The sequence below is a fragment of the Betta splendens genome, chromosome 13 (assembly GCF_900634795.4).
Source record: "Betta splendens chromosome 13, fBetSpl5.4, whole genome shotgun sequence".
NCBI lineage: Eukaryota > Metazoa > Chordata > Actinopteri > Anabantiformes > Osphronemidae > Betta > Betta splendens.
In genome coordinates this window covers 2,917,522-2,940,630 of record NC_040893.2, presented here as the reverse complement: position 1 = coordinate 2,940,630, position 23,109 = coordinate 2,917,522, and the positions used below count along the sequence as shown (strand labels likewise).

Below are 23,109 nucleotides of genomic sequence, written 5' to 3'. Positions count from 1 at the left end.
ACAAAGAAAATTTAAAACGACTAACAGACCGTTTTTAAACAACCAAGACTGTATTTTGCATCTTATAAAGAACAAACACCCTCAGTGAGAAACAAGTAGAGACAAGTAGAGCATTAACACACACTGTTGCATCTTCAGGGTTGTGACTGACAGGAGGAGGAGGTTCTTCAAAATGCATTCATATCAAGCTGGAGAGGTGCAAACACAACAGGGTACAGACATTAAAGATTCTAGGAGCTTTACAGGGTAGATGCAGACTTGGTACCCCCATGCTTCACCTTCAAAAACAGTCCTTTAGTTATTAGTTATAAACAAAATGGTATGTAGTAAAGAGTTGGTAGGTTTGTATCAGCCATCTGTTTTCACTGAAAGGCTTCGGGAGATTCCCATGACAAGAAGGGAACCTTAAACCCAAATATGTCTAGAAAAAAGAACAGTACATGGGAGAGGAAGGCAGAGTTTGCTGGATGCCTGTAAATATCTTTATACACATTTTTACATTGGAAATGAATTTATTTACACCTGTACACAGGAGTAGGCTTGTGTTTGCTTTGACAACAGTTAGGCGCCTCCTTCCCCATCCACTGCACACTACTGGCCTTCTACTCCTGGCAAGCGCCTGTGATATATACACAGTATTTACACTCATACATACAGTAAATACATTGTTGGGAGAACAGCTGAATACTAGTAGGGGTGCTAGGCAGTGCAAGATTGTGAAAAATCAAATCTCAAATGACAACACATTTATTTTAGAAACCACTGTTAAAGTCTACTGAATGAGCAGGTCTGGTAGAAAATCCTCTCTAAAGATGTTCTGGAGCTGCCATGACTTGGTTTAGTTTGGCACACCAATGTGTCCCAAAAACGTCCATATCAAACTCTTGGCAGACATGAATTACAAACTCAAAAACTGTATTTGAATCATTCATGCACCTAAAACATTTTGTGCTATTTGACCCTCCTAACTAACCACCCCACAAAAAAGTGAACTATCTACAAATATTCACGTTTGCAGACATCAAATTTTCATAAAAAAACAAAACAAATGCTACGTCTACACACAAAACAAAAAACTGTAGCATTTATATCATAATGATACTTGCTATCAAGGTAACTAGAGTAATTCGACCAACTTTAAGCTGCTAAATGCTGCTTTGGTGACAAAGGAAGGGCCTGCCACAGCGTCACCATAACAGCATTTTACAAGACCTGGTTTCCATCCTAATATTCAGAAAGCAAGTGATCTGGATTCACATTAATCCTCCTCCTTGAGAGGATTGAGGAGGTTGCCTGAGTCTATTACTTCCTAACAAAACAAAATGAACACCTCGCGGGTTTACTCTGGGTTAACTTACTTGCGAGTATTCTTTTTGATTGAGATCAATCTAAATGAGTACAGTGCCTATTCACTATACAAATTTTAACCAAACTATAGATATGTGACTTTGTAAAAGGCTTAGTTAATCACCCAGGTTGCTGTACCTTGTGGGCAATGTGTGACTTCAGTCTGTTGCTGATGCACACACTGTAAAGCGAGTATGTTCAGAGAGTGAAGAAGGCAAGATTACAAAACTCTCCAGCCGCCTTCACGTGTCCACATATGCATGTTTCGTCCTCTCAAGTCACAATAAAGTGCTTGAGCGATTAACACAAAAAAATTATTTGAAGGTGTGACACATTGGCAGGTTCCTAGTCTTTCATGGCTGAGTTTCTGTAACAGAAGTTTGCGTTTTATGTATAAGTCCTATGTGGACTTTTACATGTGCTGATTTCTTCCATGTTGTTCTGCAATAGTAATTGAAGTTGTCGAGCTCCATGTACTTCTGAGTCAATAAATAAAAAGAACATCAGCTTAAACACTTAATAGGAGCTGATGTCACCTACAGTAGTGAGCAGAATGACATGCACACTGCATTATGTCCATGTCTGGTTTCAGCCTTTTTGTTTCTGAACCTGCAGTCGTCTTTGGTTGAAAACCTGTGCATCAGTCATATTTCAGTTCATGATGCAACCAGTACAACACATGATGACAAATAATGATAAACCAATCAAATGGAAAAAAGTGCTTCAACTGCTACAGAAAACAGTGTAAAAAAACAGTGGTTTTGTGAACTTGTTAGTCAGTCTGTCTTTGTATTCCCTCTGAATGTGTGTGCTACTCATACAGCGTGACAGTGCAGTAGCAGAGGGCAGAGATTCTGCGGTCCACACTGGCCTTGTCTGCAGAGGAAACAGACAGAAAAAGAGACATTAACAAAATCTTTCTAAATGAAGTGTTTGCTGCCTTACACCATGTAAGATTAACTTGCTTACATTTGATCACGTTCTCAATGTCAGTGGGGTCCTGTAAAATCTTGGACAAGCCATCCAGAAGCATGGCAGCCTTGCTGTAGCGGTAGGCAATATCCTCTGTCTGTTTGAACATCTCATCCAGAGCAGCTGACTGAACCTGAAGCAAGGAACATAACTTAGTGCTTAATAGCACCAAAGAATTATGTTTGTGTGTGTGTGTGTATGTATTTAGCACTCACCATCTCCACAGCATGATTATAGATGAGCTTTTCTGCAGTAACGCTGTTAATTTCATCTACAAATCGCTGTTTGTCAGCAAAGAAGTGGTTGAGTTTGTTTGTCAGTCGCCGACAGAGGGAGATGCAGCTTTTGTAACGCTCATTTAGATTCTTCACCACTGAGAGAAGACAGAGAGTGACTTTAGTATAAATGTACTTGTAATGGAAGGTTTGATAGACAAAGGTTAAATAAACAACTACAGCATTTTTTCCTGCAGATGATGTGATTGTACAGACTTTGACAGTTCCACATAAATGCTGGTCACAGTTTAAAGTTCCTACCTTGTTTAACAGCAGTGGAAGGGTTGAGTTTGGCAGATTTAATCTGAGCCTTTGCCAGGTGGAGGGAGGATGCTAGGAGTTGAGCAGCCTTCATATAGAGCACCAACTGCTCCACCTGCCTGTAGAGGGCAGTACAATCATTTAACAACAGAAAAAATCTTCAACTCTGCAGCAACACTACAGATACCACAGTTTCCCTTACCCCCAGTCTTTGCTGAGCTGGCTGATCTGGTCCACAACCACACTGTCGTGGGGAGGGTAGAGGGAGGCGACAGACACGCCAAGCTCCGTCCCTCCAGCTCGAACTGCTGCCATCTCCAGGACGCAGTCAGTAAATGAAAGCATCATCCGAAGATGCATCAGTGTATCTGTGTGCTCAGGCTGTAGCAAAAGGTCAAGTTTTAATGTTAAACTAAAAAATGCAAAGATTTAAAAAGCTTTCCAGTTGACCCAATATTACCTCCATGAGTGTCTCCTCAGGCAATTCTGGGGCTTCGAAGGTTATGAATCCTTCTAGACTAGGAGGGGAGGTCCCATAGGGGACATAGCGCAGACTGCTAGGTGCCCCCTCTGCTCCGGGGACAGCTTGCCCAAATCCAAATGCTCCTGGAGGAGAGGAGCCCATTGCCATGCCCGGAGGAGATCCAACATAGACCCGACCACTGGTGGAACACAAGGAGCCAGTGGAACTGTTGGAGCCCACTAAGGATAATAGAATATCGTGAACAAAAAACACATATCAGTCAGGATTTAGAAAACAGCATAGCACGGAAACAGCTCTGGGTAGAGTCACTAATGATCTTCTCTTAGCTTCAGGCAATGGTCTGATCTCTTTCCTTGTCCTGTTAGATCTTCACTGCATTTGATACAATTGATCACAACATTCTATTACAGAGACTAGAACATAGCATCAGAATTAAAGGAACAACACTGGGATGGTTTAAATCCTATTTGTTGAACAGATTCCAGTTTGTTCATGTTAATAACAAATCCTCCACATGCACAAGGCTTAGCTATGGAGTACCACAGGGCTCTGTGCTTGGTCATGGGCATGGATATTGTGGCGGTGGATAGTTTTATAGTGATGCAGAGAAACTGACCCATGCATTTGTTAACTCTAGGCTGGACTACTGTAACTCCTTATTCGTATTGTGTCCTAACAGCTCCTTAAAAAGCCTACAGTTAATTCAAAATTCTGCAGCCAGAGTTCTGATGGGACTTAGTGCAGAGAAGCTAATGTAGGAAAAATGTGACTTCTCTTTCTGACTGCCTGTAGGATAGAATTTAAAATTCTCCTACTCACCTACAAAGTACTCAATGATAAAGCTCCTTCTTATCTTAAAGACCTCATAGTTCCTTATGCTCCCAGCAGAACACTTCATTCTCAGAGTGCTGGGCTACTTGTGGTTTCTAGAGTCTTTAAATGTAGAATGGGAGGCAGAGCTTTTAGCTACCAAGCTCCTCTCCTCTGGAACCAGCTCCCTCTTCAGGTTTGAGAAGCTGACACACACTCCACCTTTAGGATCAGGCTTAAAACTTTCCTTTTTGATAAGGCTTACAGTTAGAGATGGTTCAGGTAATGATTGTTAGTCTCAGGAACCATCTTTTAGTTAAGCTGCAATAGACATAGACTGCTGGGGGATGTAATTTATACACTGAACTCCTCTGTTTCCTTCTATGTCTTCTATCCAAAAACCTTCTATCATTGTTCTATGTTTAACTATCCTTGTCTCTTTCTTTCCAGTAGTTGCCCCCCCCCTCTTTCTCCCACTCTGTCCTCACCTACAGGTATCATTGGACTCAGAGCTGTGCCTGTGATGAGTAGCTGCGGCTAGAACCATCCTGCCTGTATCCTGTATCCAGTTCCTGGTCCAACCATTCTGCCTGTGCTCTGTTGTTTCTTGGTTGTTGTTGCTGTGCTTTTCTCTCTCTGACTATCCCCTCACCCCAAACCCGGTCAAGGCAGATGGCCGCCCACACTCGGCCTGGGTGTGCTGGAGGTTTCTTCCTTGTTAGAGAGGGAGTTTAAGGTCTTAAACCTTACCTTGTAAAGTGCCTTGAGATAACTTTGTCGTGATTTGGCGCTATATAAATAAAATTGAATTGAATTAAAGATATGTAACTGATGTTTCCATATGAGGCATTCCCAATTCCAGCCTTGATTTCCTAAAAAACTGGGAGAACATTAAGTAGTATTGACAAGTGGCCTTGCTGGCACAACCCATCTGTTATGGTCCTCACCTGAGGTGGTGCGAGGCCGGGTGCCCAAGTGGCTGCAGGTGGGAGGAGTGGTGCTATTGGGTGGGGAGCCCACAGTGAAAAGCACAGTACGTGGACTTGCTGACCCACCATGAGCCTGGCCACTGGGGCCTGCAGGGGCTACAGAAACACAACACCACTTATTTCCTGTAATAGCTAATAAATAAATCTGCATGATGCAACAGTGTTATTTATGCTATACATGACAAGTACTCTACTCATACCTGTGTCCATAGGTCGCTCTGTGTTCAGACTGTCAGTGCTACCCTGATATGCTTGTCCACCCAGGGTAATTCTAGTTTGCTGCTCAGACAAACGACCTGTACTAACAGACCTGCCAGGAAACATCAGTGTAGTACAGCGTTGTAGTAAAAGATTTCATTTCAACTTAACGGATATATAGACTTAACAAAACAAATGCACAACCAAGAGGTTTCAATTTGTACCTGCCAAATGTCCGACTAGCCTCAGGCACAGCTGCCCGTCCGGTAAGGTACGAGCTACAGTTGTGAGTACATATGTCTCGGGCGTCTGCCAACGTCTTGGTGGGCATGGGGCTGTCTGCCAGGGCCATTAGGTTACAGGATGCCTGTGTTTTGGGGATCTTAAATGGTGCCGACACAGTCTGATTATACAAAAAAAAAGATATCAAATTTAAATAACTGGCATTAACCATCTGTGGGTTTACTACTAGTCCACTCACCTTTGTGGGAGAACCAATAATGGTGGGTAGTGGAGACTTCTGCAGCCAGTCAGATGTGCGAGGAGAGGAGCCCAGCAGCTTGGTAGGGGAGGAACCCAGGTTGGCTGGTCGGCCAAACTGAGGGGAGTGACTGCAGCAGGAAGAAGGCTGAAGGGGATCGGACAGCTGTTTGTGGAGCTTCTGTCTGGTCTGGTACACTTCAGTCAAGGTGGGGGCACTCTGAAGCCGAGCCCCAAGGAGCTGAGACAATGGGGCAGGGGAACCTGTTGAAGGTGACAGACCTGTCAGATCTCACCCAGTACGCTTCCATTTTCCCCCCATCAAGTCAATTACCCCATTGAGGGACAAATAAAGGTTTTCTATTGTATTAGGACATCTTTATGGGCTGCTGTTGTCAGATTTGTACAACTTTTAAGGATCTCTGGCCATAGGCTTTAGGGTTTTCTCAGATGTTGCCCGGTCTAACAAGGTCTGCGTCAGGTGTTGGGAAACCAGAGCACCTTGGCGAGAAGTGGGCTACTGGAACAAGAAAGAAATGGCTCAGATGTGAGAACAAGGCTCTATTGAAATGCTACTCTCAATTAACCTTAGTCAAAGGGGTTACATGTGAGGAATGTGCGGTGAACGGGAACGGAGAAACCCACATTCAAGGCTGACGGCGAAGCAACAAGTAGCTCAGTGTTCCAACTTCCACAAACAGCAACTGCTATCACAAATTGAGATTGACGAGATACAACACAAATTGGGTACGAAGCCCCAATGAGCACAGATACACTGAGCGAGGCAGCGACTGAACACAAAGATAAGTTCATGGCGAGATTGAGCAGGCAACCCCGAAGACAACTACAACGGCTAAGTGAAGTACCATCAGAAAGTCTCATGGAAAATGTGAATGCAGCACTGAAAGCGATCCCTACCACAACAATCACGGAAACCAATGAGCTGATACCTGAAGCACTCGAAACTGCCAAGCAAAGGCTACAAGCCTTGGCCAGCCGCCTAAAGAGATACACCAGAGATACCAAAGCCAGAGGAATAAACCGGCTGTTCGCAACACAACCTGCGAAAGTGCACTCTCAATGGCAGGGTAATAACAGCAGAGCAGACCCACCAAGGCTGGAAACTGAACAGTACTGGAAAGGTATATGGGAAAGGGAGGCGTCACACAACAGCAATGCACAGTGGCTGGTGGATCTGAGGGAAGACCACAGTAACCTCCCTGAACAGAACCCAGTGACTATCACAGTGGCAGACATCCAACAAAGAGTCTCAGGTATGAAAAACTGGACAGCACCCGGCCCTGACATGATCCACGCCTACTGGCTAAAGAAGCTCACTGCAATCCACGAGCGCCTGGCAGCACAATTAAACCAGCTGCTAAGGGATGGGACTCACCCTGAATGGCTAGCCAAAGGGCGAACGATCCTGATAATGAAGGATCCCTCAAAGGGTACAGTCCCATCCAATTACCGGACAATAACCTGCCTCTCCACAACATGGATGTTCATGTCAGGCATCATCGCAGCTAAGATAAGTGGGCACATGAGTCAATACATGAGCGAAGCACAGAAGGGCATTGGTAAGGATACCAGAGGAGCCAAACACCAACTCCTGGTTGACAGAACAGTAGCCCAAGACTGCAGAATGCGACACACCAACCTGTGCACAGCCTGAGAACCACCCTTGAAGCCAATGGGAAGCCACTTGCCCAAGTATCCATCAAATGTGGCATATACCAAGGAGATGCACTGTCCCCACTGCTGTTCTGCATAGGTCTGAACCCCCTTAGCCAAATAATGAACAAGATGGATACCGACTCCGGTGGATCCACACCACCAGGATCTACAGCTCGGACATCGGGATGTCATTCAGGCTCGAGAAATGTGGGAGGATGGTGACAAAGAGAGGCAAGGTAATCCACACAGAAGGGGTCTCACTCCCAGAAGGAACAATAGCAGACATTGAGGACAGTTACAAGTACCTTGGAATACCACAGGCAAACGGCAACCTTGAACAGGCAACAAGGAATGCGGCTACAGCCAAATACCTCCAACGAGTAAGGCAAGTCCTAAGAAGCCAGCTCAATGGCAAGAACAAATCCCAGGCAATAAACAGCTACGCCCTGCCAGTGATCAGATACCTTGCGGGAATAATAAGGTGGCCAAAGGAAGAGATACAGACCACAGATGTTAAGACACGAAAGCTCCTCACCATGCATGGAGGGTTCCACCCCAAATCCAGCACCCTGAGACTGTACGCTAGCCGCAAGGAAGGAGACCGAGGACTAGTGAGCGTGAGAGCCACTATCCAGGATGAAACATCCAAGATCCATAAGTACATCAAGGATAAGGCCCCGACAGATGACGTGCTGAGTGAATGTCTCAGGCAGTGGAGAACAGAGGATAAGATGCTGGAAGCGGGACCATCATGGGAGGACAAGCCCTTAAACGGGATGTACCACCGAAACATAACTAAAGTGGCTGATCTCAACAAATCCTACCAATGGCTTGAAAGGGCTGGGCTGAAGGACAGCACAGAGGCACTCATCCTGGCTGCACAGGAGCAGGCCCTGAGCACCAGAGCCATAGAGGCCCAGATCTACCACACCAGACAAGACCCAAGGTGTAGACTGTGCAAAGAGGCCCCTGAGACGGTCCAGCACATAACTGCAGGGTGTAGGATGCTGGAAGGGAAAGCATACATGGAACACCATAACCAAGTGGCTGGCATAGTATACAGGAACATCTGCGCAGAGTATGGACTGGAAACCCCAAGGTCAAAGTGGGAAACACCTCCCAAGGTGGTAGAGAACGAGCGAGCCAAGATCCTGTGGGACTTCCAGATCCAGACTGACAGAATGGTAATGGCGAACCAACCAGACATTGTGGTGGTGGGCAAAGAACAGAGGAAAGCCGTAGTGGTGGATGTGGCAATACCAAGCGATGGCAACATCAGGAAAAAGGAACATGAGAAACTAGAGAAATACCAAGGGCTCAGAGAAGAACTGGAGAAGGCTTGGAAGGTGAAGGCCACAGTGGTGCCTGTGGTGATTGGAGCACTGGCGGCAGTGACCCCCAAATTGGAGGAATGGCTACAACAGATCCCTGGAATAACATCCGACATCTCAGTCCAGAAAAGTGCAGTCCTAGGAACAGCAAGGATACTGCGCAGAACCCTCAAGCTGAAAGATGCCTGCATAGTTGCCATATGGTCGCAGATTTCTAAAAGGTGCTTGACTTGTAATGGCTTATGCACCTCAATCATCTACAGTATGTGTACAAAGTGTATGTGTTCCTTGGTCCATGTGAATTATGTCTCAAGATTAGGTATACTGTATATCTATATCCAAGCTTTGAGTGGACTGGCCAAATTAAGACATAGTTTAACCCAATGAGCAGAGCAGATTAGGTTTTATTTTCAAACTGACCTCCTGAGGAGCTCCGACTGCGAGGCTCCTGGTTCTGCAGGTGACAGCAGCAGTGGCCCAGTTGCTCAGGAATGGTGCCCACTGAAAACATACAATATAATAAATAAAATTACTTATATTGTTTTAATAGTTTGCCTGTGGAAATGCAAATTGTCTGAAGACATGTCTGGACATGTGCGTACCAAGAGGTGAAGGGGAATAGGGTCGGGAGCTGCCAGTAGAGAGACGTCGGCCCACTGTTTGAGGAACATCTCCAGAGCTGGGAGACCCTGAGCCCATCTTAGGAAACCCAATAGGGCTAGTGTTAGAGCGTCTCACTGTGCCAGACCTACAAAACAAAGCAGGATCAGCAGTCACCCACCGCACAGCATTGGCAAAACATCAATCACACTTTGTTTATACTAAGAAGTAAGTAAAAAAGAAGTATATTCTTTGTCAGGAAAGCAAGTGTGAGGGGGTTAGAGTGACCACATCTGTCCTCTAGGATCCGCCCAAATGTCAAATAAACAAACTGCTACATCACAAACAATCCTCTGCTTTACGGCCTCAACAAAATTCAAGATAAACATGACAAATAAAGCAAAGCACCAAGTTAACCCAACAGAACCTCTGACTCAAAAAACGCAGTCACATCAAAAACAGCACTCAGGTGACTTATTTTCAGATTTCCCCATTTCTGAACAAAGTGAATCTTACCTGGGAGAGCCACAAAGAGTAGTGGTCGGGCTGCTGGAGAGGTTCTGCTTAATGCGCTGGTAGTTCCGGATCTGGGTGGGTACCGGTATGGGGGTGGTTTCAGCCCGTGGGGACACCATGGGGGTCTGTCCTGGAATGGGCTGTGGCTGCCTGGAGAAGTAATGTAGGGAGAGGAGCATTGTTACCCCGTCAGCTCGAGGCTGCTGCTGCTTCCATATCTGCAGGATGTGTTCTGGCGTACCAACACCCATAATAACTAAAGATTAACAATAAGTAAAACGAAAAAGAACAAGTCTAAGTGCAGCCACCATGTCTTCACCTCCAGGCAGGTTTACTTTAGTCTGACTGATCATAATGGGAGAGAGTAAGAAAAAAATGGGGGATGGGCTTTCATGTAAACACAAAGACAGGGCCAATCAACATGAAGCTCAGCCTTCTGGGGGCAGGACTGGGGGCAGGGCTTGCTAAAGGCATGTGCAGGGCTGGTGCTCTGTAAACAGCAGACACAAGGAGGGGAAGTGTAACAGAGCCAAGCTCATTTGCATCCAGTTGTTATTCTACAGGAGACATAATGTTCTTGAATACCAAGTCATGACCATGTCACCCACAGCAAGGGGCATGACACATAGAATGCACAGAAACGGGAAGGGCTGGTGGAAACGGCAGTTAGGTGTCAGTTGAGAAACACTATTACGCAACTGTATGAAGCCTGGGAGGGTTAGCATGGGCATGAGGAGGAGGACACGTGAGGCAAGTCTGGACAAAGTACCAGAGCAGCTGCTTTGTGGGACTTCTACACACATTATGTAATTCTCCACATACTTTAAGCTGATGGGGAAGACATTCAATACACTAACTCATAAGCAAGATTATTCATTTCAGCTTAGAAAATGTTTTTAGGACAAGGGTGACAAGGGACAGACAGACAGACAGACAGACAGACAGACAGACAGACAGACAGACAGACAGACAGACAGACAGACAGACAAAGTCTGCTTCTCAACTAGCAGCCTAAATACAAAGCACTGTCTGATTAGAGAGAGATTATTGACAAAAGAAGAAAAGTAGTGAACATACACTCCATTTTAGGTTTAGCATGAAGTCCTAAAAGTCAACTCTGCACCCTATGCAACTAGTTCACCTTCTGATTTCATGACCACTAAAACACACTTCAAATCAGTAAAGCACAAAATCTTATGCTACTGCTTTATCATAGGCAACAATTTTAGAGAGAGTAAAACCTTTCTAGAATCTAAACCATGGCTCAGGGCATCACTCAAACAAACATTCACATATTTGGCTGCGTCTAATCTGGACGTTTCCTGAACTGTTTCTGACTAAAAAGACTGGAAAGGTTCTAGTGTACAGAATTTGGAACAATGAGACACGTTTCAAACCATTAGGCCAAAATGAGCAGAGGTGCAGCTACAGTAACTGTGAGCATGTTCTGACAGGTGAATACGAAGGTGAAGCCTCATAACAACAGGTACAGCTTGTCATGGTTTGTTCCTGGCAAACGTCTGATTCTCTTATGATCCTAGAAACCAAGGTGTGTCAGGTCTTCTATTTAGCACGGCATCACCTTGTTGTTGTTTGACTCATTACTGGCTATTTTCTAAAGACAAGAACAGAGTGTGACACCCAGAATTAGTAACATAAACTAATGGATGCTTCATTGATATACAAATAAATGAGAAACGACCTTTAACTCATACGTGTGTGAAAGGGACATTAATTTTTTAAAATATTCAAAATAGTTTAAGGAATAACATTGTGAAATTAACCTTTTAAGTCTATTACAAAGAGATCAATGTTTAATTAGCTCAGTGACAAAGCTGGAGTCGAGGCACAGGTGGCAGCAAACAGCTCTGTCCTCGCAGTGTTTCTCCTCATGTTAGAAAATAATTGTTAATATGTTAATTGTTTTACAGCTTTAAAATATAAATGGTAGGTTCCATTCACACTACACATATATTTCATTTTCACAATTATTTTTCTATTTGATCAAAGAAAAATAAATCATCATCATAAAGAACTGATAAACAAGCAGTAGATGAAAAATCTACTGTATATGATAAACACATTGTTGCATTTTTCCTAAAATAATACTAACCCTCCACACATGAGGAACTCGCTAGATGGCCGGCGACCTGATCCCATGGGCTCATCTGAGGAGAAAAAAAAAAACAATGATGAGGGTGCGTGAGGATTTCCTGGTGTACACATCAGCAGTAACTATTGAATGTCAGCTAACACTGGCAAAAAAACATTGTCCACCGTCTGAAGGACTGGGATGGGGTGTGTGTCTGCTGCAGCAGGTGTGGACATAAAGGTTTTTCGTCACCAGCTCGTCTACAGTTACAGTATAAAAAGCTTAGCAGCTGTCAAATACACTGGCTGCAGATTTGGTGACACATGACCTTATTACATGTGTATAAAAGCCACAGTGTCTATTAATCTGTCAGGACATCTGGTAGAGAACAGAGGGCAACAAATGTCCAAATGCTGGGCATGTAGACATAGGAACTCATGTATGTCCACAGAACACAGAGTTCATACTGTATGGTGAAGTGCGTGACCGAGCAAATTTGGTGAACTGGCCCCTGGGTATTTACTAGAATGAGGGTTACAGCTTTTAAGCCTAGTCTGATTAATATACAGAAAGAAACAAACACCTCAGCACCTTCTCTACTTTTAGTGTAGCATGTCTAATAAACCAGTAACTCAGCTTATGTTAAGCAAGTATATCATTATGACTAACAAGCAATGCCACACTCACTAACTATGAACAATGCCAAAGCCACTTTAACATTGTCTACCTGGACCATAGATCCTCTTCCTCTTATAAAGAACACAGAACTACTAAAAGAAGCTGTAATCTAAATGTGTGTCTTACATTGTTTTTATACCAGGGGTCTGAGAATAATGCAATTTCAGTTCTCTGTATGTCCAAACATATTGTAGAAATTGACATTGAATTGATTGAAGTTGAGACAGCTGAACAACAACAAAGTCCAAAAGTATCTTTGTAAATCTGCAGTTTACCGCATTCAAGGATTCAGAGTAAATGTAAGAGAACAAACATTTGCAGATAAACATGTATGAGTAAGTGTCTAACAGCTCACGGCACTTACAACTGTCAGTAGAGATGTGAGGCACCAGGACAAAGTCATCGGTGTCACAGGAAGAGTTCTTACTGCTAGTACTTCCTGCAGACTCTTTGGACAGCTGCAGGAAGTTGGGTGGACCGAGTGGAGGGGACGACAGGCCATCTTCTGTTAGAGTCTGCATGTCAGGGAGGGACTGCATCCAGAGAAAGATAGATGAGAGAGGAGTAAAAAACATGAAATGTATAGAACTCCTGGATGATGTAATAAAAGCTTCCAGGATGTCAACAAACTACAACCACATCTAGTCCACCAGCGAATTAAAAACCAGAGGCAGCTACGCCAAAGTTTATGTGGTAGATGAGCCCACAAGAAACACTACTACTCATGAGTAAACCTGCCAGTAAAGTTTGTTGACTCAGCACAACAAAACAGAGAGGTGGGTAATGATAAAGCAGGCGTAACTTCCACAAATTGATTATATTCAGTATAAGTACTCAGATATAATTCCATTTATTCACGCTAAACTTACTGTAGGGGAGTTGTAGCGAACGCATGGAGAGCTGCCACAGGAACTGTCCGTCACAGTGTTGGAGGCGCTGGGAACTGGCACTGGACACGCTAAGGGGAACACACAGCTAACGGATTAATCATCAATGCAGCACGATGACGTGTAGTATATTACTGTCATTGATGTGCTCACATTTTTTAAAGGCAGTTGATGGCTCCAGAAATGGATGGCTGAAAAACGTGTCTGCAGGGGTGAGGGGTTAGGAGGACAGGAAAGTTATCAACAAACGTTCATGGACTGCAAAGGCTGTCAAATCCAACCTAGACAACAAATGGAACATTTAGGTAAATTCTGACAGCACTTACCAAAGTCCATTCTGTCTTTCTGGTTTCTCTGAAGCAGCCCAATAAGCAGGTCACCAAGCTGTGGAGACGTCTCCCTTGGGATACTAGGTGAAGAGAGGGGCGAGAAGGTTTCATCATGACAATGATGCAGGTTCATTGCGTGTTGGCCCTGGTTGCTGTGAGTCATTCTTGACACGTCAGACAGTTTAACTCATCTTCACTCAAAACTAAACATTTAATGTTGTGGTTTTGCTGGTTGTAAGTGAATCATGCATGGCCTACAGTCTAAACTGTCCCTGAGCACAAAGCTCTTGAGCAGCAGTTCACAGACACCATGGTACGCCGGACAGCGCTGCTTTCTTAGACTAAACCAGGGAACTAAGCTGTGTGTTTTTTTCTTAGCATGGCTGACAACAGATTACCAAGAAGCACTTACCAAAGTCCAATTAAATGTGTAAATGATATTTCTTTAGGCATCCACAACATCCAATAACTGTTTCCCAGTTTACTGCAAAGTTACTGCCAACTAGCATCCACTGCCACCCTGACGTGTGAATGTCAGGATGGCAGTGGATGCATCTTCCTCTCCAGATGTCAGCTACATACGTACAGCTATGTTTGGGCACAACCTAAGAACCCCAGACTAGAGGTTTTATGACTTACATAGGCTGTAGGTTCTTGTTCTTTTCATAGAACATCCTCAGATCCTGGGGGCTATTGGCCTGTAAGTAAGTATTAACACAGACATTAGTTGCATGAGTGCCCACACCCACATACAACTCTGAAGACATTACTTAGCACAGTGTTAACCTGGAAGGGTGGTTTGCCAACCAGACACTGGTAGATGACCGTCCCTATGCTCCACAGGTCAGCCTTAGCATCATAGTTTTGGGACATGATGACCTCTGGGGCCTGGAACGGTCAACAGTTAGTATCCAGCCAATGTAAACTAAACTAAAAGAGGTGACCCCAATAAGCAAACATTGTAAAAAAAAAAAAAAACACTGACCATGTACATAGGTGAGCCACACAGTGTGGCAGCCATCATATTGCTCTGGAGGTACCGTGCAAAACCAAAGTCAGCTGCAAGACAAAAGACGGAACTTGTCACTATGAGTCTGATACTAAAAACCCAAATGACTATTGTTGGTCTCTGATTATACTTGGAGCATCCATTATCAGTGAGGTAACACCCAAATACTGAAGACTGACTTCAGGTGCGTTTACCTATTTTGACACGAATGCCACTGATGTTAGACTTCTTGCGACCCGCATATGACAGCAGGATATTCTGGGGTTTCAGGTCACGGTGGATGATTCCTTTACTGTTGAGGACACGCATGGCAGCAGCAATCTGCTGGAGAAAAACCCTGAGCGTTTCTTCTCTCAGAGTGCCCTTAGCTGCAGGGGCAGAAATAAAACATGACTGGTTCAGTTGTAACTGCTGCTGTTTGTCAGCCAGCACTTGTTGATGCTCATTCATTTCAAAATATACAATTGACAAAATGTGCATCAACATCACTTAAACCAAGCTAATAATAAGCTACTTACAGTTACTATCCTGAGGTTACCAGGATAAGGTCCTATAGTGGTAAAGACATTCTCTCTCACACTCACACTCAGTCTAGGCATAGATCAAACCAGTAAGATTATGGATTTGAGTCATAAGCAGCTCTCTGCCCAGTAGACCAGATCCCACCATGGAAAAGCTGTGTATGTGGTGGAATCATTTGTGAGTGTGATGTTGTTATAAAACAGAATATGGTTTGTTACCAATGGAGTGTCTGCTAAAATAGACAGGTAAACATGAAAGACACAGAAACAGCCCCACTGAGTAAGTATGATCTGCAAATATGTGAGGCGGGGCAGTTCCAGTAACATAACTAGTAAACCAGTGAAGATGTATAGTAGTAGTGTAGTATGAGACTCTGACTAAACATAAATATAGAGCTGGAATAAATATGCATGTTTGGTGGTAAACTAGGACATTTACCAAAGTGAACTGCAATAAATATGCCAGAAAAGGAAGATTTCACAAGGACTGTGTTACACTATAACATCATATACATTACTGTGACTTTCAGTTTACAACCATCAAGTCTAGTTTTAGTACATGTTAAATATAGTATCTTTCACAAATGTCATCATTCATACCATCACAGAGGCGCAGACAAAGCGCCGACATGCTCAAACTCCTTTGTAATGGTAATGGTTCCAACATCCACACCCACACAGATACATGCATATTCTGAAGCATTCCAAACATATAGACAGCCTTACGCTTCCCTCCACGTGGCATTCCTGTGCATGTCTCAGACAGATTAGTGTGATGCCTACCTTGCAGATAGTCAGCAAGATCACCTCCATTACAGTACTGTTTGGGAACACAAATAACCATTGTTAGCATCAGTTAAACCTAGACTCAACATGACAAAACTCTCGCAGTATTCAGCAAACCACTGGACAATTAAACCACAAACTGCCTCTTACAAAACAACCAAATGTCCATTCCTGTTTTTCAGCTATGTGAGCTCTACAACAACCCAGCAAAACACAGCCTGTAACAAAATGCTGAAACAATGCAGTAACAAGAATCTCTAAGGACTGTTAAGGTGACAATGGGACATTCCTCTCCTAAAACAATGGCAAACATCACCTACTGAGACGTCTCAGCTTTCTGAATATTATACGATACAGATGTAGTCTAATGTTGTCTGAGGTCTTAAACCTGACTTTGTAAAAGACATTACCTTTGTTGTAAATTGGCACTATATAAACAAAGTGAATGTTCTGCTATGGTATTTTGTGTCAGTGAAGTATTACGCACTGACTTGTACCAATACTACAAAATGTAGTAGTATGTGAAGGACACATGATTCCTAGAAAACAAGGGTTTGTTGTTTGCAGCCATGGTTTGTTTTCTACTCTGTGGCCAGTTGAGAGTGTTGCGAAACAAGACAGTTGGGGAAGATGCTGAAGGCAAGGTTGTCAGGAAGCTAGGACAGAGAATCTGAACCCAGATGAGGAAAAGCAAGAGGACAAGAGTAGAAATTTTCCCAAGAAGGGAACACATGCTGACATCCAGAGTTAAAACATTTTATAAGATATGATGCAGAGGAGGAAGTCATGTTTCTAAACTTACCTCCATGACAAGGAAAACAGAGTTAGGAGTTTCCTGGAAGGGAGGAAAACATAGACTCAGTTAGAGAAGCCTTTTATTCTGTAGACCTCAGCTCCACCAGACGACGCTGAATGAAGACCTCAGCACACACACACACACACACACACACACACACACACACACACACACACACACACACACACACACACACACACACACACACACACACACACACACACACACACACACACACACACACACACACACACACACACACACACACACACACACACACAGAGAGAAAAACTGCAAATTTACACGAAAGAACAGCACACGCTGTTGTTTAAGCCTCCGAATAGTGAGTATGTAGTGACTGTGGGTCTGGACAGTAGATAAGGAGGAGGTAAAAGAATAATTACACGTTCTAGAATGTGGTGCTTCCATGATAAGCTGAATCCATGAAATGTCCTCTCGGCTAAATATTTCATGATCAGCTGTTAATGATGATGGTAGGACCAACAAAAAATACACTGTATAACGGCATGAGAGCTGTCTGTGTGTTTGGGATGTTTGCTACAGTGAGTAGCTTTTCCAGTCCCCCCCACACACACAGAGACTGGCCAGTACATTCTTACACAACAGTGTCCGGTGCCAAGCCAATGACAAACGAGGGGGATTCTAGGAAGGGCTAGTGCCTGGAATCCCATTCATGTGATCCAGTGTTGTGTTGTCACACACGCTGTTGTCTATGCTGCAGGTGCTTCAGTTTTATGGTGTGTTGCCTAACTTCCACAGTGGTGACAGCGGCACACAGAGCACCTTTGTTGTTGCACGCTTAGTAACTCAGTTATAAAACTGGAGAGGGCTCCAAGTTTTGACATGAACAGATGTTTTCAGAAACACTGGGTGTGAAATAAATCACTGGACTTTGTTCTGTGCCAGATAAAAACAAAGGACAACAACAAAAACACAAATAGCCCATTTGTCATCGTGGACTTGTTACACTCGTGTAATGCTTGTACTTCGTTTCATAAGCAGCCAAATCATCTGGCTTGGTGGTGATATGAGAGGATTTTATCATCCTGACCTACAGCACAACACTCACGCCGTGTTTTTCATCTTTGTTCTGTGCCTGAGTCAGCAAGAGCTTAAACAACACTGTCTGGTTAGTTGTGTAGTTAATGCGTCACACACAAACTTCCACAAGTGCAAAATTATGTAATGATATGGACAAAATAGAGAGGGTGGAGGTGGAGAAAAACACTGTGTGGACTGAATAGGGGGAGCTGAGCATCAGCGGAGCGCCAGTGTGCTTGTGTCACGCAAGCACAGAGTGCAATCTGTGGTTTTCCAAGTGCACTGGTGTCTTCCCATTCAGCAGGCAGGTCTGTGTTTAGACACAACAGCAGCAGAGTGAAACTCACTTGAGGTTAGGGACTAATTATGTCTATCTATCTGCAGTAGACCATAGAGTTCAATATTTACACTTTATACAGTGATTTTCACAGAACACAGATTACGACATGTATGAAAGAAGCCAAACAAACCAATAACACCCTTGGTTATAACCAGCCTTTTAATGAAAACAGGTTGTGTAATGAGCTGCGTCAGATAAAAGCTTCTACAATCTACATGTTCAGTGGCTCGGTGTTGTACTGATATCAACAGACAGCGCCTGACATGCAGGAGGCACATGTTTCATTTCCATAACTGACTGTGTGCCCTGTGCCTCTACAGGGAGGAGCTGTTTTTCTGTCCTAGCCAGCTCAATGCCTGGAAAGCAAAGCTCTGAAGGAATGTGAACAGGAGGCCAAGAGGTTCCCACTGCAGGTTTTCTAGGAAAACTCACTAAGCTGCAGAAAAGAACATGGCCCGCCCTCTTTATGTAGCCAAAAGACAGATTCAGTAGAAAAGCCCCAGAAGCCGATGGACTTACAGAAAGGCCATCGCTGTATTTCAAACTATTTACAGTAGGATTAATCAATCTTATTTTTCATCCTTCCCAAAATTTCTCACAGACGAGCATTTGAGCCAGAGCCCTGACACAGGACACCGTATAATTACGCCCATCTTCCTCACATTGTTGCAGCTCATGTAACGTTAGCAGCTCCAGAGGATGACTCCAAGCTGATCAGCTGGGCTTAAGCCCTCTGTTGTTAGGGTTATCTATTCTGAGAGGCAGGCAGCAGCTAGACGGCCTTTCTCCACTTAGCAACTGGTGATTCATGGAAACACAGTCTACTGCATTTACAATAGATAGAGGCTTAGGAACGTAGCATTTATACACATAATACCTAGTAAGTGGTCTTAGTGCCCTACAATCGACCATCAGGAGTCATTTAATATAATTCAACTGTTAGCCTTTCAACTGTTAATGACAATAAGTCATGTAAGTTTGAAGGAGCAGAACTGATTCTCAGTTTTGTGACCTAACGCAGTGAGAACCTTCCCAGGTCAATATGAATTGAATCATTAGGGGCCAATTACAGTGACTCAAAGCTCCTTTACACACAAAACTATTTGAGATAAACAGCCACATGCCACCAAACAACATTCTGTCCATGTAGACAATAGCTTCACACAAGAGAATGAAGACCGGGGCAAGTGATGACACATTTGAAAACACACAGGAGATGTCTGTCTCTTTCGACACTTCTTAAAACCCAGCGGAGACGATATTTCAGTGTGAGCCAGAATTGTGTGATCTGAGACACTGATGCTTTCCAGAAGAACAAAGTGGACAGAGCAGCGACTGTCCTCATTTACTTCGCCTCAAACTACTCCATGCAACTTAAAGCCAGGACCTGCCTGTGCACCACAAACATCTAGAGACCAAACACAACTAGTTATTTAAATACTGAAAGAGAGACTAAAAGAAAGAGGTAAGAAAGGGTAAACTGTTACAACGGCTGTGCATTCATTCCAACTCATGTTAATTAAGTTTATTAAAATTTAAAAAACACAATGTATCATTATCTACTGAATTTACAATGCTATCCTGTAAAGTGTGTGTAGAACACAAGGCTTCTACTATCACCAAAAGTGCTAAGGGTTATACTGTAGCTACAAAAACATCAGCCACGCTTAACAAAGATCTTCTCAAAGAGCTGCTGATTCGTGTGTAACACAACCTAAAAGGGTCTTAACAATGTGACTCAATAAAAGCAGAAAAAAAAGTAAAACAAACATACCTGGACATCGTAAAGAGCCACAATGTTTTCATGCTGCAGCTCCTGAGAAAAAGCGGAGGAGAAAAACAGGTTTGAGTATTAGCTAGAGGAAGGTTACATCAGCCAGAGTGCCGATATTTCTCAGAGATTAGCAGGGTCAAGGCAGACGAGGCAATTACATGTCATGCTCACCTTCAGGATTTTGATTTCCTTGCCAAGCAGGATTTGGGACTTGGACAGGTTCTTCTTATTGATGCTCTTGATAGCCACCTCCCAGTCGGTCTTCTGTGGTAAAACAGAAGGCGGGTGAAGAAGATGATTGACAGACAGAAGAGCTTGATGTGGCCACAACCTTCTAACCACATATTATATCTGACATTTTGTTTGGCATTTTGACTAACAAAAGTAAAAACTTGTCCTCTTGTTTTAGCTTCAACATTGGGGAAAAAAGGATGACATGTTAGACTCTCCAGTGTCACCAGGTCACTTGGGTTTCCAATAGCTGAACCAACAAGGCACTCAGGTGATGGCTGAGTGAGAGTCATTGCACAAAATGACAGGAGAACTATTTTTTCTGGGGCTGATATAATGTTTCCAGATGACTTGCAGTGAATATAAAAAGACCTTTGCTGCGTGAGCTTCACATGCAACGCCTACGCAAACACCCTGCTGGGGACAGAAATAAACCCAGCACAGTGCTGGACTATTGGGACACCATTGTGTCAGAAAAACAAACTGTATATTTGGACATAGGTTAGACACGAGAGGAGGAATGAGGTTTCTAAATGAATCTATGTTTAAGAGATGTGCCCAGAATGAGAGTCATAAGTCTGAGTGAAATCTTTCAGCATCCACATTATGTCAGCATAAATAAAAAGTGACCTTGCCATCATTTCAACCAGGTGGCGTGTAGGCTGGTTGAGAGTGAGCAATTACGCTTCAGCCAGAGTAATGTCTCAATAAATGACCGATTTATCAGCATCACAAAATGATCATTTGTTACCTAGAAAAAACATTTCCAAAAGAAAATGCACAGTGAATGCTTCTACGCTGAATGTAATGCTGAAGAATTGCTGCAAGTAGTTTAAACATTTAAAACAGCTGGAATTGAATACAAAGCTAAAAATATCTAAAGATCTGTTTTGCATATATTCGTAATACTTTAATGCAAAACATATCAATTATTATTTTTACTGTTGCCTTAATCAGTACTCAAACCAGAGTCTTAAGGGTTGGAGTCAAGCCCTTAACTGCTGAGCCACAGTAACTGCTAAGAGCAGTAGTCAAATTTGGAAAATTAAAAAATCCTTAACCTATAAATATATACACTAATGAAAGTTCCTGAAACATTGAAAACATTATTTGAAATAGCTTAGTTGAACACATAGCTGAATATATCTAAAGATCTGAATTTTAAATAGAGCTGAATGTGCATGAAGGAAACAAAAACAGTTGAATTTCAAGGTAAAGAATTATTAATTAGTGGGAGAGCTGGCAGCAAAATAATAATAATAATAATATTAATAATCATTAGACGATCAAGGCTATTACTTTTCATGTTTTCAACTTTTAACATTATTCAACTTTGTTCACTGTTTTTTTATAATGGTCGTCAATGGGAGTCATCGTTCAACTTTTTGTCAGCTTGGCTCATTTCATCAGCGACTGTCATAGTCATACTTTGGCGTAGAAACGTCATTTCAACTTCAAAAGCGTATATCATCTTTAAACGTTCCCTGTGTAAATCAGCGTTTTCAACTTTTGAGCGTTTAAACGTCGGGTGGTTTTTATTAAATTTTCAGCTTTTTAGGTTAATTATGACTACTTATTAAACTATTACACAGTTAGGAAATTAAGGTGCATTGTTGACAATCATGAAAAAGCTGACTAGCTTTTTAGCTTTTTAATTTGAAAGGAATTGAGGAAGTGTTTGTACACTTCCTCAATTCCTTTCAAATTAAAAAGCTAGTCAGCTTTTTCATGATTGTCAAAAATGCACCTTGATCAACCGTTTTAATATGTGACATCTTTTTACCTTCATCAACTTTTAAATTATTGTCATCGTTTCACCTTGGTCATCTTTTGAATCATTGTCATCCTTTCACCTTTTTAATCACTGTCATCGTTTTAATCTACGTCAACATTTTGTCATTTTCATTGTTTTGTCGTGGTCAACTTTTTGACGACAGCAGCTTAATCAGCGCTTGGGATGGTTGCGGCAGGGGTCACTGCCCCCAGTGCTCCAATCACCACAGGCACCATTGTGGCCCTCACCTGCCAAGTCTTCTCCAGTTCTTCTCTAAGCCCTTGGTATTTCTCTAGTTTCTCATGTTCCTTTTTCCTGATGTTGCCATTGCTTGGTATTGCCACATCCACCACTACGGCTTTCCTCTGCTCTTTGTCCACCACCACAATGTCTGGTTGGTTCGCCATTACCATTCTGTATGTCTGTCTGTATCTGGAAGTCCCACAGGATCTTGGCTACACCTTGGGTCTTGTCTGGTGTGGTAGATCTGGGCCTCTATGGTCTGATGCTCAGGGCCTGCTCCTGTGCAGCCAGGATGAGTGCCTCTGTGCTGTCCTATAGCCCAGCCCTTTCAAGCCATTGGTAGGATTCGTTGAGATCAGCCACTTCAGTTATGTTCTGGTGGTACATCCCATGTAAGGGCTTGTCCTCCCATGATGGCCCCTCTTCCAGCATCGCATCCTCTGTTCTCCACTGCCTGAGACATTCACTCAACACGTCATCTGTCGGGGCCTTATCTTTGATGTACTTATGGATCTTGGATGTTTTATCCCGGATAGTGATTTTCACACTAAATGGTCCTCAGCCTCCTTCCTTGCGGCCAGCGTACAGTATCAGGGTGCTGGAGTTGGGGTGAAACCCTCCATGCATGGTAAGGAGCTTTTCTGTCT

The 23,109-nt window shown here is 43.2% G+C and overlaps 2 protein-coding genes across 4 annotated transcripts in view; one reads left to right on the top strand and one right to left on the bottom strand.

The window, feature by feature from the left end:
• The window catches only part of LOC129604987 (uncharacterized), a 70,126-nt gene that overhangs the window by 32,604 nt on the left and 14,413 nt on the right, over positions 1–23,109 (top strand). The gene's annotated exons all lie outside the window — the stretch shown is intronic.
• Positions 29–23,109, bottom strand: part of ulk2 (unc-51 like autophagy activating kinase 2) — a 29,143-nt gene continuing 6,062 nt past the window's right edge. Inside the window, exons 2-27 of one of the 2 annotated variants that reach the window (XM_029170536.3) lie at positions 20,386–20,478; positions 20,215–20,256; positions 17,045–17,077; positions 16,240–16,276; positions 15,130–15,303; positions 14,912–14,985; positions 14,713–14,814; positions 14,566–14,624; positions 13,924–14,006; positions 13,751–13,801; positions 13,580–13,668; positions 13,075–13,243; positions 12,054–12,108; positions 9,941–10,090; positions 9,427–9,572; positions 9,245–9,325; positions 5,818–6,080; positions 5,561–5,739; positions 5,339–5,448; positions 5,097–5,234; positions 3,316–3,557; positions 3,058–3,236; positions 2,856–2,974; positions 2,535–2,692; positions 2,317–2,452; positions 29–2,223 (exon numbers count right to left, since the gene is read on the bottom strand). In XM_029170536.3, coding sequence (XP_029026369.1) covers positions 2,159–2,223; positions 2,317–2,452; positions 2,535–2,692; positions 2,856–2,974; positions 3,058–3,236; positions 3,316–3,557; positions 5,097–5,234; positions 5,339–5,448; positions 5,561–5,739; positions 5,818–6,080; positions 9,245–9,325; positions 9,427–9,572; positions 9,941–10,090; positions 12,054–12,108; positions 13,075–13,243; positions 13,580–13,668; positions 13,751–13,801; positions 13,924–14,006; positions 14,566–14,624; positions 14,713–14,814; positions 14,912–14,985; positions 15,130–15,303; positions 16,240–16,276; positions 17,045–17,077; positions 20,215–20,256; positions 20,386–20,478 — 3,027 coding nt within the window. In that variant the 3' untranslated portion in view covers positions 29–2,158. The remainder of the gene's footprint in view (positions 2,224–2,316; positions 2,453–2,534; positions 2,693–2,855; positions 2,975–3,057; positions 3,237–3,315; positions 3,558–5,096; positions 5,235–5,338; positions 5,449–5,560; positions 5,740–5,817; positions 6,081–9,244; positions 9,326–9,426; positions 9,573–9,940; positions 10,091–12,053; positions 12,109–13,074; positions 13,244–13,579; positions 13,669–13,750; positions 13,802–13,923; positions 14,007–14,565; positions 14,625–14,712; positions 14,815–14,911; positions 14,986–15,129; positions 15,304–16,239; positions 16,277–17,044; positions 17,078–20,214; positions 20,257–20,385; positions 20,479–23,109) is intronic. The other variant, XM_029170537.3, reaches the window with a different exon arrangement.